This window comes from Podarcis cretensis (genome assembly GCF_951804945.1).
Source record: "Podarcis cretensis genome assembly, chromosome: 3".
Taxonomy (NCBI): Eukaryota; Metazoa; Chordata; class Lepidosauria; order Squamata; family Lacertidae; genus Podarcis; species Podarcis cretensis.
Genome location: NC_137172.1, coordinates 125594380 through 125610372, shown reverse-complemented (window position 1 = coordinate 125610372; position 15993 = coordinate 125594380). Strand labels below are relative to the sequence as shown.

The window sequence follows — 15993 nt, the reverse complement described above, 5'->3', positions numbered from 1 at the left end:
CTCTGCTGCCCTCCGGGGCAGTGTAGCTGTCTGGGCAGGGGGAAGCCAGCAAAATGGAGGTAAAAATGAGGTAAAATTCCTGGCGGTGCCGCTTAAGCCTGTACCTGCCAGCTTGAAAGGCAGAAGGGGTGCGACCTGGGAAGGGTGTCCCTGCCATGGACGAACCTCCGCCTCCGGTATGAGCTATGCTCAGTTCCTCAAGAAGTTGGAACATGGGCTTTAATTAAGGGGCGCTCCTGAACCGGCATATGATAATGGGCTGCAATTAATCAGCTGCCAAAAGGACTGGACTTGAGCTGTGAAGGTGGTTGAATGACTTTGCAGCCGCCAGAACGGGAGTGGAAGGCAAGGCAATGTCTGTTATGATGATTCCTAAATGGTCTTTTTCTTTCTTGACCTCCCCTGCAAAAAGGAAAGAATCGTGTGCAGTCACTATGTTGTTCTGTCTGATACTGAGGGAAGAAAGGGGAAACACTGATTTATGCTCTACAAAGAGTTCCACAATGATTTTATATACCGTATATACTCGAGTATAAGCCGACTCTTCCAGCACATTTTTTTTACTGAAAAAGCCCCCCATGGCTTATACTTAAGTGAGGGTCCTTTTGGGCTGCTCCTTCCTCCTCCACCGCCTTTGCCGCTGTTGGTGGTGGCGGCGGAGGAGGAACGAGCAGCCTTGTTCTTCCTCTGCTGCTGCCGCCACCAGCCTCTGCCTCTCGGCAGCACCCTAGGTAGGCAGGGGGACGGGAGGGGCTGGGGGGAGAGAGAAGCCCCCTCTGCCGTGTGCGCCGCACACACGCACTCCGGCCCACCAGGAGGTATGTGGTGTGCTGAACCGGCTTATGCTTGAGTCAATAAATTTTCCCAGTTTTCTGAGGTGAAATTAGGTGCCTCGGCTTATATTCGAGTCAGCTTATACTTGGGTATATACGGTACCTTCTCCTTCCAACCGAGGTTGAAATAGACAATATTGAAATTATCTTTGGACTGGAGTGGACAAGAGACTAATTTGATAAAATGAAGGACTGCTAATTATATCTAGCAGTTTATGTGACTTTGTTCTCTAACTGGGGGCTAAAGAGCAGCCATCTGTTGGGGAGTTATTTAGAGCCCAGTAAGACCAGAGCAGAGGAATGTGAATGGACAAAGGGTGATAGCAATGAATCATCTTTACACACCAGGTTCAAGATCAGAATGCTGGAAGGACTACGCATGTTTTGGAAAAAACAATGGCGCTGATTGCAAGGTAACAAAATCCGCTGGCTATGAAAATGGATTAAAACTACTAGAAGGTTGAGAAGGTGATTAAAGAAGAAGAATGAAGCGGTAACATCAGGAATGTATTGGAGATATGCTTGCAACAGGAGCCGGAAACCTAATTATTTTTTGAAAAATATATTAAATTTAAATAATTTGGATGGATTTGTTAAAATTTGAAAACTAATAAAAAATATTACAAAAAAACATTTTAAAGTAGCTCCCCGCCTCCTCTGCTGCCTCCCCTGTGCCTAGGAAACTGCAGAGAAACATGCTCAAATTAAAAGGAAAAAAAATGCTGCTTTGCCTACTTCCCTCTTTTGTGTTTGTGTGTCTTTGTGCAATTGTCTGTGTGTCTCCCTCATTAGGTTCCTCCTTTTCTCCTCCAGACCCTCCTCCCTTCCCTAGAACTCCTCTCAATTCTCCCCTTGCTCATTTGCTTTCTCACACACTTGTTATTATTAATAACTAATCTATTAACATTAATAGTGGGACGCAGGTGGCGCTGTGGGTTAAAGCCTCAGCGCCTAGGGCTTGCCGATCGAAAGGTCGGCGGTTCGAATCCCTGCGGCGGGGTGCGCTCCCGCTGCTCGGTCCCAGCGCCTGCCAACCTAGCAGTTTGAAAGCACCTCCGGGTGCAAGTAGATAAATAGGGACCGCTTACCAGCGGGAAGGTAAACGGCGTTTCCGTGTGTGGCTCTGGCTCGCCAGAGCAGCGATGTCACGCTGGCCACGTGACCCGGAAGTGTCTCCGGACAGCGCTGGCCCCTGGCCTCTTAAGTGAGATGGGCGCACAACCCCAGAGTCTGGCAAGACTGGCTCGTACGGGCAGGGGTACCTTTACCTTTACTAACATTAATATATTCTCTGGAAATCTGTAATGTTACAGATGAAGAACACTATCGTTGAGTAAATCTTCATATAATTAAATGCATCAAATTTTCCTTGCAAAAATATATTTTTTTGTTTAGTATTTTTTAATTTTGTAAAATTCAATCCATTCTTTCTGTTTTGGCTTGGCTTATATAAGAAATGCAAATTCCCCTGGCACTAAAAATATAAATTGTGTTTAGCAATTTTTTGTTCTGTTAACATTCATCCATTCCATTCCGTTCTTTCTGTTTTGGCCTGGTTTAGAAAAGAAAATTAACAATCAATCTAATAACTGGTGTTGTGGGATGCACACGTCCAACTAAGACTCAATAGTGATATATATTTGAATACAGTGGTACCTTGGCTTAAGTACTTAATTCGTTCCGGAGGTCCGTACTTAACCTGAAACTGTTCTTAACCTGAAGCACCACTTTAGCTAATGGGGCCTCCCGCTGCTGCCAGACCACGATTTCTGTTCTCATCCTGAAGCAAAGTTCTTAACGTGAAGCACTATTTCTGGGTTAGAGGAGTCTGTAACCTGAAGCATCTGTAAACTGAAGTGTATGTAACCTGAGGTACAACTGTATCTAAAAGTGTGACAGTGGGGAGTGTAAGAAAGTAAAAGGCTTCCGGGAAATGATATATAATGAGTTGAAAAGGATGTTTAAATACACGTTTGTGAAGAAGCCAGAAGCTTTCTTGTTAGGAATTACAGGAAGAGAAATTAATAGAAGTGATTATAAACTTTTTCAATATGCGGTGACTGCGGCAAGAATTTTAATGGCTCAAAAATGGAAACAAGAAGAATTACCAACATTGGAAGAATGGAGACGGAAATTGATGGACTTTGCTGAACTAGATAAACTGACAGGGAAAATTAGATACCAGAAAGATCACAAGTTCACACAGGACTGGAGAAAGTTTACGATTTATCTGGAAAATATTTGTGATGAACAGACAACGCTAGTTGGATTTAAAGAGGCTTTGTGATGAGAAAGGGTATTGCAAGAGGGTTAAGAGTTGTAAAGATTTATTAACTGGCAATACAATTATAAAGGAAATGTGAAATAAATATAAAATAATGAGGATTGTGGAGGGAGCGGGGGGAAGTCCAAAAGAATTTGGCATTATAGTGTATGTGAATGTGTTATTTAAATTTGTAAAATAAAATTTAAAAAAAAAAAAAAAAAGTGTGACAGTGATTGTGAACTGGCTTTTTTCTAGTTTAGTAGTGTAATTATTTTTTTTAGGAAACAATCTCCCTCCTTACCTTTGATATCTAGGCCAGTGTTTCCCAACCTTGGGCCTCCAGCTGTTTTTGAACTACAATTTCCATCATCCCTGACCACTGGTCTTGCTAGCTAGGGATGATGGGAGTTGTAGTCCAAAAACAGCTGGAGGCCCAAGGTTGGGAAACACTGATCTAGGCTACAGAATTACTTCTATACCTTTAATTTTAGAGAAAATGTGCTAATTTAAACATTATCAGTACAGTAGCACTATAACATAACCATTTTAACAATATGTTAAAGCTAAGTAAAAATTTATCTGTTTTAGAGTAAGACCCATAAGTAGTGGCAGTTTTCCGTGGCATTATTACCAGTCACCTCTACATAGTTCCAGCCTTATTTCAGACATTGTGATATATCCACATATCATGATGTTTAGCTGGTGATATATCGTGACATTGAAAACCAGATATTGCCCAGCCCTGTTACACAGAACATTTATTTACCATTGGCGTAAGGTTGCCCAATGTCGTCTGGGTGGCACACAAACATAAAACCATAGATTACAATGAAAATAACAATATCACAAAACAACAAGATTACACAGCACATTAAACGGTAGTTCAAACTATTTATCACCACAGATGCCCTCACAGAGAAGGCCCCCTTCATGGCAGCTGCACTGGGCAGTGGCTCAAAGAAGATCTTAAGGTAGGGATCTTGGGGGAGAAGGCGATCTGGTCTCAAGCCATTTGAGACTTCACAGCCAGGCTTGGGCTTGGGCTGGACTGGAAACCAGGGAATCCCACAAAGCCCTCTTGCTGCCCTAATCCAGCCAAACTTTTTGGAACCATTTTCAGAGGCCCATATTCAGAGGCCCATTGCAATAAACATGCGAGGTTGCCTCAGCCTGGGCAATGGAGGGCAAGCTGTCTCCATCCAGGTTTGGCCACAGCCCAAGGTGATAGCCGGTGGTCACTTGGCCTCTAATGACCATATTGGCTCTGCAAGAACCTCCACGCTGCAAACCTGAGCTGGGGGGGGAATGCAAACCCTCTCTAAAACAAGTTGAATACCTTTCAACTTTTCCCAGTATAATTGCTACTAAAAACATTTTCCATTTCTGTTTCAAAGGATAGTGGAACCAAATTGTAGGGGAATCATCAGGCTTTCCATGACCCTTTAAGGCAGTGTTTCCCAACCTTGTGCCTCCAGCTGTTTTTGGACTACAATTCCCATCATCATCTTGCTAGTCAGGGATGATGGGAGTTGTAGTTCAAAAACAGCTGGAGGCACAAGGTTGGGAAACACTGCTTTAAGGTATCTCTTCCATAACCCAAGTTTTCTAAATCTTAGAAAGGTCTAACATATTGACGCAAAACAATCAACCAATTAAATTAAACCCACTGGTGCATGAAGAAATGGGGCCTTCAGAGTTGTTTTGTTGAAAGAGTTGGTATCTTTGGGTGCAATCCTAGCTCCACTCCCCTGGGAGGAGGCACCACTAAATTCAAGAGGGCTTGCATGGTTAGAATTGAGCCATCAGTCGCTGAGTGCACATTTGAGCACACTGCTGTCCCAACAACAGGTCATGCTGGCTGGGCCAGATGGGAGCTGGAAGAAACCCCCTGGACTCTCCTGGCAGAGACGGCTCACCCTCTCTAGAGACACAACTCGCTCTGACCCTCCTAGTTGGACCACTGAGCCACTCTAGCACAATAGCTCTCCATGCCCAGAGATAAATTTAATTAGGCTAACCGTAATGGAAAAGAAATCATACACAATCATATAACTTTGTGTGTCTCTTTAATAAAGTATTTTTGCATAGTTATTTCCAGTTTTCAAAAAAACAAATAACCATTATCTCATACACAGCATATGCTGTGTTTGCATGGTGAGACACTAAACATTATTTCAAATACTATAGAACCCAAGAAGAAAAAAGTTATTAAGGCAGCATACAACACTATAATATGTAAGCATTTAAGACAGCTAATAAAAGGAACACAGCCCTATTTATGTGTCTTAGACTTAAGACTCGTCGAGTTTAGAGGATCTTGCTCTCAGGTGTGTAAAGAATTGCAGTCAAAATGCACCTTTAACTGGAAGCAAACCCAACTGATCTTGACGGGGCTCATCCAAGAGGACACATGCGCAAGATTGCACTGTAAAGCAGCAGCATGTTGTGGCAGCCCAAAATACCACTACAAATCATACGTCTGTCAGCATTCTTGTAACAGGCTGATTGACATCAGTTTATGGTTGGATTGCATAGAAGGAGCACAAAGCCTCATGTCCTGGTATATACTGTTAAGAACAAATCACAATTTGATGGTGTGGTTCATTCATTTTATGTTAAACTATTAAAAAAAACCATGGTAGTTTTCTAGCTGCTTAGATGCCCATCCAAAATATCCACAAAATCATTAACAATCTTTTGAGTTATCCAGAACTCTTAATTAGGCTGGATTGTAATTTCTAGGTTTAGTCAAGAACCCTCAATTCCTAATTCCCCCCCATTTGTGAGATCTTTATGGGCATCCTATTCTTTGGCTAATTCTCCTCTCGTTCTCACCCCACCGCACCTAAAAAGCATGCTACCAAAACCTGCCTTAGAGGGAGATTTTGGGAGTGCAAGGAGGCAAGGCAAGGAGGGAAAGCTTATTCTGTTGCACAAGCAGATAGACATAACAGTAACAGGTACCCATAAGAAATCTGCAAGAACAAAGTCATTCGTCTTTAAAGCGAAAGACCTACAGTTCAGAGAGCCCAGTGGATGCACACCTAAAAGCTTAGTCTGTCTGCCAGAATGTTTGGCTTTTGGTTTGAAGAGCAGAGGCATCCAATACCTAGAAACTTTTGGAACTGAGATGCATTTGTAAATAGGCAATTTGCCTGATATTCCTGATATGCATTTGTAAATAGGCAATTGTTAAGCTACTGCTCTCTGGGGTGCAGGAGTTTAAAAACTCTACTCAATACAGTATATGGATTTAAAAGCTTTATGATTTTCGCTTTTCTTCTAACAGTTGGCATGAAGAGGTTCTTTAATCTCGCCCTGCAATTCAGGACTTTTCAAAGATAATTCATCCAGCAACTAAATTGGTTTGATCATCAGTTTCTGAATGATTAGCCAACAAATAAAAAACAAAAAACAAAACCCTTTCACAAGTTACTGGAAACTCAGATTTTGTCTGAACCCTTGTATGTGGCTAGGTTCAGGTTAGCAAAAATGGCAACAGCCGTGTTTGAGGTCTGCCAAGGGCTTGATGAACTTTGTGATTGAGATGGTATAAACAGAAAGCTCCAGCCCCTGTCAAGTCGCCATGTGGGGCTGGAGAGCTGGACTAGAAACATTTCCAGAAGAGCCCATCAGGGATCTTTTGGCTGAAAGTTGCTAAGCCGCAATCACAATTTGTGAGAAGAGGACGCAATACTGCACAATTAGCACTTTTATTGATGCAGCATCAAAACATTTGCTAAATGTCCACTATCAAGCAGAAAGACGGGATGGGGAAGCAGCTGAACACTGAGCCACTTGCAGCGATCAATATTGATAAGTTGATTCTTTGAGATACGATCACAGGAAAACACAAGTAAGAGAAAACCCATTCATAATTTATTGAGGCACGTAACTTTCCTGTATTGCACATAAAACCCTCCTTACAATCTGTTACTTGATAAAAGTATATACAGGAATCTTTTCCCCTCTTTCTTTCTTTCTTTCTTTGATAAAAGCCTATTAAGAGTACATAACATTCATTTTATTTAGGTGAGAACCCTAAACAAATTTAAAAGAACTCTTTTCCAAGTAACAGGATTACACTGTTAGAATGATGAACAAAATACTTCTGAGTTAATGAAATTAACACTTTTTGATAGTACCACCTAAGTTTTGCATATCCAAACTGTAAACATTTCAGATTGCACACATCACAATTGTTGCTTGCACTCTCAAATTCTAAGAAATTGTCTTACCTCAATTAATTGCCTTACAAAATTGTCATCCTTTAAAAAAATACTAGCTTTCCCCAAGACATAATCTTAAAGAAGTTAAATTACTGAAGTGGTATGCATGACAGAAAATAACATATTTAAATCACTAAAGAATTACAACCAAAATACTACTCTGCCACATGTTAGCTTAATGATGCCTTAAAATGACCAATCTAAATGGAAATTCCCCTAAAACTGGGGATCCAATCACTTGCGGATATGTAGTAAATTTGGAGAATAGGGCCATTCTGTAAGACTGCCTCTATTCTAGATCTATCTTGTCATCCTATCCTCTCCTTCAAAGGGAGAGGTAGAAACAGTGAACTTCAGCTGATATTAAACTGATGCAGGAATAATAATAATAATAATAATAATAATAATAATAATGTAAGCTCTAAATAGGAATCTCATTTTGACAGTGTCATTGACTAGGAAATTGCCAGAGGCCAATTGCAGATCTATAAAATATTCAGTATGGGACAACAAGAATACCATGTTTTATTGTTACAGATAGTTAACTTTGGCATTAAGGGTAGTTATAGAATGTTAAAAGGAAATAGCTTGCTATTTCTCAGGGTTCCACTACACATCACATGTAAGTATGTGTCACTGAATCTCCATGCTTCAAGCCACTCGCTGCCCTCAACCAGCTTTCAGATGGAAAACCTGGGCAAATAGCGTTGGTGCAGGGGTGTCCAGGGGTCTCTCCGCAGCCCGCCATGCTGCACGGGACTCTCTACTAAGTAACGTGAAGTTGGGTTGGCAAGGGAAGAGGAGCAGCCGACAGAAAGGCCCTGGGGGTCCTGTCGTGCTCCTTCTGACATCCCTGGGAACACAATGGGGTCTAGAATATTGCCCCCCACCCAGTAGCTGACTGGGCCCTCCCTCCCCTGCTGCTCCCCCCACCCAGCATCACCCAAAGGATCAGCACTGATGCACCTGGCAAGGGATGAGCCAAGCCTAGGAGCTCTAAGCCCATCAGGCTGTTAATGGTGTTGTCAGGAGCAGGGGGAGCAACAGAAGAGACACATCTCTTTTCACCCAGAATCTGAAATCAGACCACATAAAAAACAATGCCCACCAAAATAGGTGTGGCTCGGGTTTGCTCTCTACTTTAACAGGGAATAAAATGGGCTGAGAGAGAGAAACTTTTCTCAAAATCCATATAAAGAAGCATGTGACAGACAAGTTGGTGTTTGAGTCAGACAAAAGAGTTTTAAGATCTGAAAGCCAGCAGATACAGTGGAAGTGTAAAGTGCAAAAGAAGCACACCAAGTTTTATTCCACCTCTGTTCCTTTTCGGTTCAATAGCCCAGTCACTGTGTCCAGAATCATACATGAAGTGCATGGTGAGAGATCAGCAAACCACAAATCAACAAAGGAAATACAAGGTGCAACATCCCAAGAGCACAACTAAGCAGGTGAAACAGTACAATCAGTAGTAGGTCTTTGTGTGCCTAATGCTGCACCACATCAAGAGATACCTTGACAAGTGCACTAATTGTTCCTAAATAAAGGGAATAGAGAACACAAGATAGGACAGTGCAGAAAGCCACACAAAGACCCACTATCTAGTCAGTTTGCAGAAACTGTAACTGTACAATACAGAACAAAATTTGAAGTCTTGAGTGGATTTAATATTGAAGCGAAGCAAATCAATTGTTTCAGAGAGATCTGAGCAGGCTGTCCACCTGCCTCCATGCTATAGTCAAAGTTGGATAGTGGGTCTCTGAGGTGCTTTCACACTGGAAGACAACATGGGATCCTTAAAAAATAAAAAAGAAAAGAAAATTAGAGATAAATGACCACAACTAGATTTTCTGAGTGAAACCTGCAAGGGGCCAATCAGATGGCAGAGAAAGACCATTTCTTATTAACAAGGAATTACCATGCCTCATCGCTTTGTGATGTTTTCAATGAAAACTATATGGGTAAATAATGCACGGCTGATTTTTACTATCTGTCAAATACTAAATGGCTCAGCTATACAAGGCTGCCAACTGCTTAACTGGAGAATAAGGGAAGCAGGGAAATTTCTAAGATTTTCTAAAAGCTCAATGGGCTTTTGATAGTTGAAAAATGTTTATGGTGTTCCTCCAACAGAACAATACTCCCTAATTTCTAGAGAGTCTTGAGGCACCTGCACTGATTCATGGTACAAAGTGAGACAATCACAGATTTTCATCCGGCTCTTCATCCACGGTGGGAGCTGACTATCTCCTACTTCCCCCCGTCTCCTCCCTGCCAGATGTCTCCCAAGAAGCCTTAAATTATGCTGGGGAGGGGCCACCTATGCTCGTTCTTCTGCTACGTGCAAAGCTCTCCCTGACCTTGGAGACAAGCGGGGAGGGGAGCCAATTACAGTAGGAAAGGCAAACACTATGGATGCATCTGCAGCCACTGGCCCCTCCTTATCTGCTTCATGTGCTGAGTCTGCACTGCTTTCTGCATCTGGCTCTCCTTTCTCACTTAAGCCTGTTGCTTCTTCAACTTCCAACCCTTCTGCCCTCCTCCATCCTCTGATTTGTCCCACTACCACACCCCGGGCTCTGAGCCTTCCTCATAGGAGGCTTCCCCGGCTGGTGCCTCCCACCACTTCTCTTTGTCCAGCCAGTCCAGAATCCCAGCAGAAGAGCTGAAAGCTGGCTCAAATTCTTCCCTCATGACGCACTTCCACAAAACCACTTGCAGTGTTGGGAATCCATGCCCTAAGAGATACACAACTCCAGCATTGTTAACAAAAGTGATCGTCAAGACTAACAACTAACATGGGATCTCCCTGCTGAACGCCATGAGGAAAGCCTTCCCTAATGTATTTCTCAAGAGATTACAGTCACTCCCTGACAGAGTCTATCCTGGGTCACAATGCAGCTTTAGAGCTGAGGTCAACGGCTGTCATGATTCTCTCACTGTGCCAGCTGCAGGAGAAATGCTGAGAACGGGGTGCCCCTTGCACATTGCCTTCATAGACCTGACCTCATCAGCCAAAAAGGACTCTTGACACGGCTCCCCAAGGTAGGATGTCTGCCTAAGCTTCCCAAAAGCTTCCCAAAAAGATTGCACCCTTCCGTGAGAACATGTACATGACTGTCGAGCAAAACAGCTCATCCTTGGATGCCTTCCTTATAAAGAACGGTAATAAAGAGTCATGGACAACTTACAACTGCTAGGAGCAACGCCTCAATACCTTCCACATGCATTGCCTCAGGAAGAATTTGGTCATCACATGGAAAAATGTGCTCTCCCAAAGCCCACATTCCCAACATGTTCACACTTCTGTCTCAATGACATCTACACTGGCTTGGTCATGTCCACAGAACGGAAGATGGCAAGATTCCCCAAGGACCTTGGAGGGGCGATGGCTTCAGACACCAGACCCGCTGACAGACCAACTCTGTGTTACAAAAATGTCTGCAAACATGGCATGAAGGTTGGCAAAAATATGTGAATCCCTGGCAGATGATCATAGTGCCTGGAAATACAGTCTGGTTGTGTATCTGGTTGTGATATAATGCTTGTATGATATGCTATTACTGATATACTACTTCTACTGCTACTACTACTAATACTTCTCCAGTTCCTATATTGTGCAGAACAGTGGTCCTGATAAAATAGCCCTCACCTGCACAGCAGTGATTGGGTATTAAAGGGACAAAATGAACCTTCAAGGATTCAGATAGATATCCTGCCCTTCTAATGTGTTTACATCACTTAGTATTCACAGGAGGTAAAATCCCACAATCTACAATCGAACAATAATATAAAAAACAAGCATTACAAAAATTGAAACAGAAGACAAAAACACTGAATAGGATTCACCATGTGAAATATAACCTGCCTGGCAAAATGAAAGCAACCAAAGGTTGAGAAGCACATGGCCAGTATTCAACCAAGGGTAAGAACTTCTCCCGCTTCCCTCACTGTGTATGCCCAGTGCCCCCCTCATATCTGCTCCAGAGAACTGATTTAGGGGGCACATGGGCAGGGGGGAGGAGAACTTTCCATTGCACAAGCAGAAATCCTTGCACTGACAGAATGTTCATTCAGCGCCATGTTGGATTCCACCCATAAACTCCTGAGTTTGCTAGGAGAGAGACAAGTCAGAGCTGCTCCAGGACAGGGCTTCTCCCCCCAGTGGTGGCGCAAAGGAAACACTGTCAGTTACCCAGACTGCCTTCCTCATGGCACTACCAGAGAAAAAAGCATGGTACCCACATGTAATGGCACAGGTGTCATCAGGTGCACATTGTTCTGTACCAATGACCATCTGGACTTGCTCCTCTGGGTTAGCCTGCCCTGGAAGACATTCCCCAATCTGCAAAATTCACTCTTTGCCTTTTTATTTTTCCTTGTTGTGCGTTGCCAGATATGCGTATCATCATGGCTATGGTCTGTTTCATCCTCCTCCTCCAAATCATCTGAACTGTCTTCACTCATTCTATCTTTAAACTCTAGCTGCTTCAGTAGTTGCCCTGCGTCAGATGGTATGGCGGCTGTGAATGCCTTGTTCTCAGGGATGACTATTCATTTGAACGGGTAGCCCCAGCACTATCAAAGGCCTCCTTCATGCAGCTTGGAAGCATAATCTTTAAGATCCTCCCTTTTCTGAAAAATTTCTAGGCAGAGATAATTTAAGACAAAAAATTTTTGGCCTCTGATGGTAAGATCTGGTAGGTCTTGCTTTAGAGATTCCACTCCAATTTTGTGTAGGGTTTCCTTCTCAAGTCTTTTCTTCTCCCAAAGATATCCCACAAGGCAGTGGGGGGCTGATCAATGCATACAGTTCTAATACATCTTTTTTTCTCTTTTCTACGTGGAGGTGACCTCAAGAGAATGGTTTCCTATGTCTCAATGCAGAAAGTTGTTGAAATACCATTGTTAGTTAGAAGATTATGGGACCCGAGAAGGAAGTAGAGGGCATACTGAGCAAAGACCACAGCCCAGGGCTCTGGACTCAGGAAGCTAAGAAACAGATTCAGGAAACAAGTTCCACAGGTCTCCCAAGGCTAGATAGAAAGTCAAATAAAAACTCTCATAAAATGATATTGGCAATTCTAATCTGCCTACTGGAGAATGTTGGAGGGAAAGACCACTTCAGGATACATTCCTCTAGTGCAGGAGAAACATTTATAGACCTTAGTTGTGTGGGTATAGCCACACTTTGCCCTTCATTCACCATATGCTTGTTTGGGTTTTTTTCACTTCTCTCAAAATGCACACTCAGCACAGGGCACCTCCAGAGTGTTGCCATCTTGAGGTGGGATTAAGTCACACACTGAAAAATTAAGTTGTGCAATTATAGTTGATTGGGAGCTCCTCCACGACAAACTCACTTCCCCAAAGGGCCAGATTTCTGCATAAGGAAAAGTGACATAGAGGCTAGGGAAACCGAGCCAGATTTATAAATATTATTAGTATAGTGGTACCTCAGTTTTTGAACAGCTTAGTTCTCGAACCACTTGGAACCTGAACACTTCAAACCCGGAAACTTCCATTCTGAGCGAGCAGCTTGGCCCCAGCAGTGGCTGCCGCCATTTCCTTCCCTTCCCTTTTGTCTGCTGGGAAGACCTCTTTCCTCCATACAAAGTGGAGTTGGGCGGCACCTCGGAATGTAAGTGACTCTGGAGTAGGGAGACTTGGAAGTTGGTGACTCTCCCCAGCGAGCAGAAAGGTGGTGTTTGGGGGGGGGCATGTGCTGGGGGAAGTATGCTGGGCAGGTTGACCTTCCCAGCCCCTCACCTTCCCTCCGCCCCCGTTCCAAGCCCGACCTCAACCGAGGTTCAGGCGGGGATCAGGGTGCTCGCACTGCGCGCAGGCTCCAGCCCACCCGGCTTAGCATCCAGTGGCTAGGAGCGCAGCTGGGAGCAGCTGCCGCCTCCTCTCGACGCTCCGGTGCTGCTGCCGCATCCTGGTGCCGCCATGCCAGGGACGTGCAGGCAGCACCGCCCCCACCGGCCCGTGGCTGCCGCTTCGTCATGCCCCAAGTGGAGACAGAATCCCTGGGACTCACCCAGGCGAATGGGGAGCGTGGGCAGATGCTTTAGGAGGGGAGAGGGCTGGCTTGGGCTGGGGGAGAGAACTTTTGCCTCCTTTTCCTCCCCCCTACTTAAACTCCCCTCTCCCGCATCCAGTTAAACACCTCCTTTCCCACACGCACCCCAAGCGCGATCCTCGTCCCTCTAATTTGTGTTCTCCCCCCCCATTAAATTCCCCCCTCCAATGGCAATGGGTAGATCACTGCCAGTTTTTGATACTGGGTAGTAGATGGCAGCCTGGTTTATTGCTTTCATTTTATGGATCAATGGTCTCATTAGTAAAATTCATGTTGAACTGCTGTTTTAGGGGTTGTTTTTAATTGTCTGGAACAGATTAATCCATGTTGCATTACTTTCTATGGGAAAGTGTACCTTGGTTTTGCAATGCTTTGGTTTTGGAACAGACTTCTGGAACGGATTAAGTTTGAGAACCAAGGTACCACTGTATTACTACTACCACCACTACTACTACTACTACATGGAAATGCACTGGAAAGTGTGGGACAACTGTTGCTTTGATGCAATGTCATCTAACTCTCCTGTAAACAAATAAGAATGAATGCTCATTAAATAAGCCAATGCCGTCTAATCAGAATGAATACATTAATTGACAGGAAGTGGCAGAAACAGCAGTCATAACTGCCAGAAGGTAATGAGGAGCATTGAAAGACTGAGATCCCAAAGTATAACTGAACCTTCCTTACTTTCATATTTACTGTCTCAAGATTGCAGCTGAGTATCCTCTGGGGTTAATATTCCAACTATTTCAAAGCAGCTTGCTTTCCAACGCCCGACTGGTAACTGGTAAAAGGGCAACCTGTGAAGTTTTATAACTAATTTCAAATCGAAGAAAAAGGAAGGAGGCAGTAATCTACATCAAGCTACAACCTGAAAAGTCTGAGTAGGATCCTTTGTGCAAATGAAGAGCACAGCATTGTTTGGAAGGAAAGAGGACGAGGCGACGCTTCACCGTCTGAGAGGACGCTAGAATGGAGGGAGTGAAAGAGCTCAAAAATTGCCCAGAAAGGAACAAGTCCAGCCATGGCAGCTGAACACACAAGAAAAAGGCAAACATGTTCATCTACCTGTGGATCTGAATGAAGTGACTGAAGGATGTTCCTGGTGAACTAGAACTCTCTGGTAATAACGATGATAATAATGATCCTGAACTACAAGCATGTGAGCTGAGAAAACAAATGAATTGATGCATTAAACAAATTTCACTTACATTGCTGACTTGGGTCACAGTCTGTGGTCATTTTAACATAATTTGAGGGAAAGAGGCCTGAAGAGCCGTTGATCTCTCCTTGCCACCAATCTGCATCTTCTTTATTCAGTACGTTGATAAGCTGCCCCTTGGAGAAACTGAGCTCGTCTTCATTGTTTGCCCTGTAGTCATACATTGCTATCACTTGACACACTAGAAGAAATGGAAACCCACAAGACCAGCTGTGTTATCCTGAATCAGCAGAGATACCAAACATTATTTCAGAATTCCAGGCCCTTTCCAAAGCAGAGTGAAAGTACCGTACTTTTCTGTGTATAAGACTAGATTCCCCCCCCAAAAAAAAGAATGTTAAAAATTGGACGTCTTATACACGGATAGTGCATATGTGGGACGTCGGATTTGTTGCTGCCTCAAGCTGGAGATTGTAACCGGCTATTGGTGGCTGCGGCAAGGACTGGTGTTTATTGGCTGTTATCGTGGCAACTGGGCAGCCGATTGGTTGCGTTTGGGACGCATGCAAGTGTGAGCATAGGTTCAATGGGTGAGTGATCTTTGGCAATTCCCCCTAATAAAAGCTCAACAACACTGGGCAATCCTCCCCAGAGTCCCCCAAAATTTCTTATACAAAGGGGTGTGTTATACAAAGAAAAATACAGTACTTTTATTTCTCCTGCTAGAGTACCAGGGCACCCACCCCAGTGCCATAACCAGCTGGCTTCATATCAATGGGTGAAGGGAGGTAACAGGGGGATGATTTGGTAACAGAGGAAGGTTGCCCACTTGTCATTTCATACCTATTTTTTAGGCCCAGGAGAGCTAAGCACTCCATCACTGAAGAAAAATAATTCTGCGTCCCAGCTACATTTTAGAAATGAAAGAAGAATAACCTCAGGGACTGCAGCCGATTTCTTCTCTGTGTACCCATGTTATATTGGTCTAGAAATCTCCCTTCTCCTCTTTCAGAAGCTAGTAAAAACTGTACTCCTTTCAAGTGAACTCGATGGCCCTTGTGGTCTCTTCCAACTCTATGATTCTAAGTGTCCCAGAAGTGATTAGGCAAGAATACATCAGAAACAAGCAATGAGAAAGGAACTGCAGGGGACCCAAAAAGACTCAAGTCTCCACATTTGGTTGCAGAGTACTTCCCAGCTGTTTCTTTTCAGTGGTTTTCAATACTGTTGACCACAGTATCTTTCTGGGATGGCTTGGCAGGATGGGAGTTGGGAGACTAAATTTGCAGTAGTTTCACTCCTACCTGCAGGGCCACATCCTTCTAGAACGTAGTTTAGGGGATAGATCCTTGGCCCCATGGCTTTTAAGCTGTAGGGTTCTGAAGGATGCCATCCTGTCCCTCAATAAACATCTATATCAAGTC

At 43.7% G+C, this 15993-nt stretch overlaps 1 protein-coding gene and 1 long non-coding RNA gene across 8 annotated transcripts in view; one reads left to right on the top strand and one right to left on the bottom strand.

Moving 5' to 3' along the window:
* The window catches only part of ITSN2 (intersectin 2), a 78453-nt gene that overhangs the window by 13997 nt on the left and 48463 nt on the right, over positions 1-15993 (bottom strand). For 6 of the 7 annotated variants that reach the window (XM_079971128.1, XM_079971127.1, XM_079971132.1 and 3 more), the window contains one exon: positions 14619-14810. In XM_079971128.1, the coding sequence (XP_079827254.1) occupies positions 14619-14810 (192 nt within the window). Of the gene's footprint in view, positions 1-5150; positions 9121-14618; positions 14811-15993 lie in introns of those variants that run through there. The other variant, XM_079971133.1, reaches the window with a different exon arrangement.
* On the top strand, positions 9127-14619 carry LOC307213317. The gene is made up of 2 exons (XR_013837478.1): positions 9127-11250; positions 14123-14619. It is a non-coding gene; the product is annotated as an uncharacterized lncRNA (long non-coding RNA).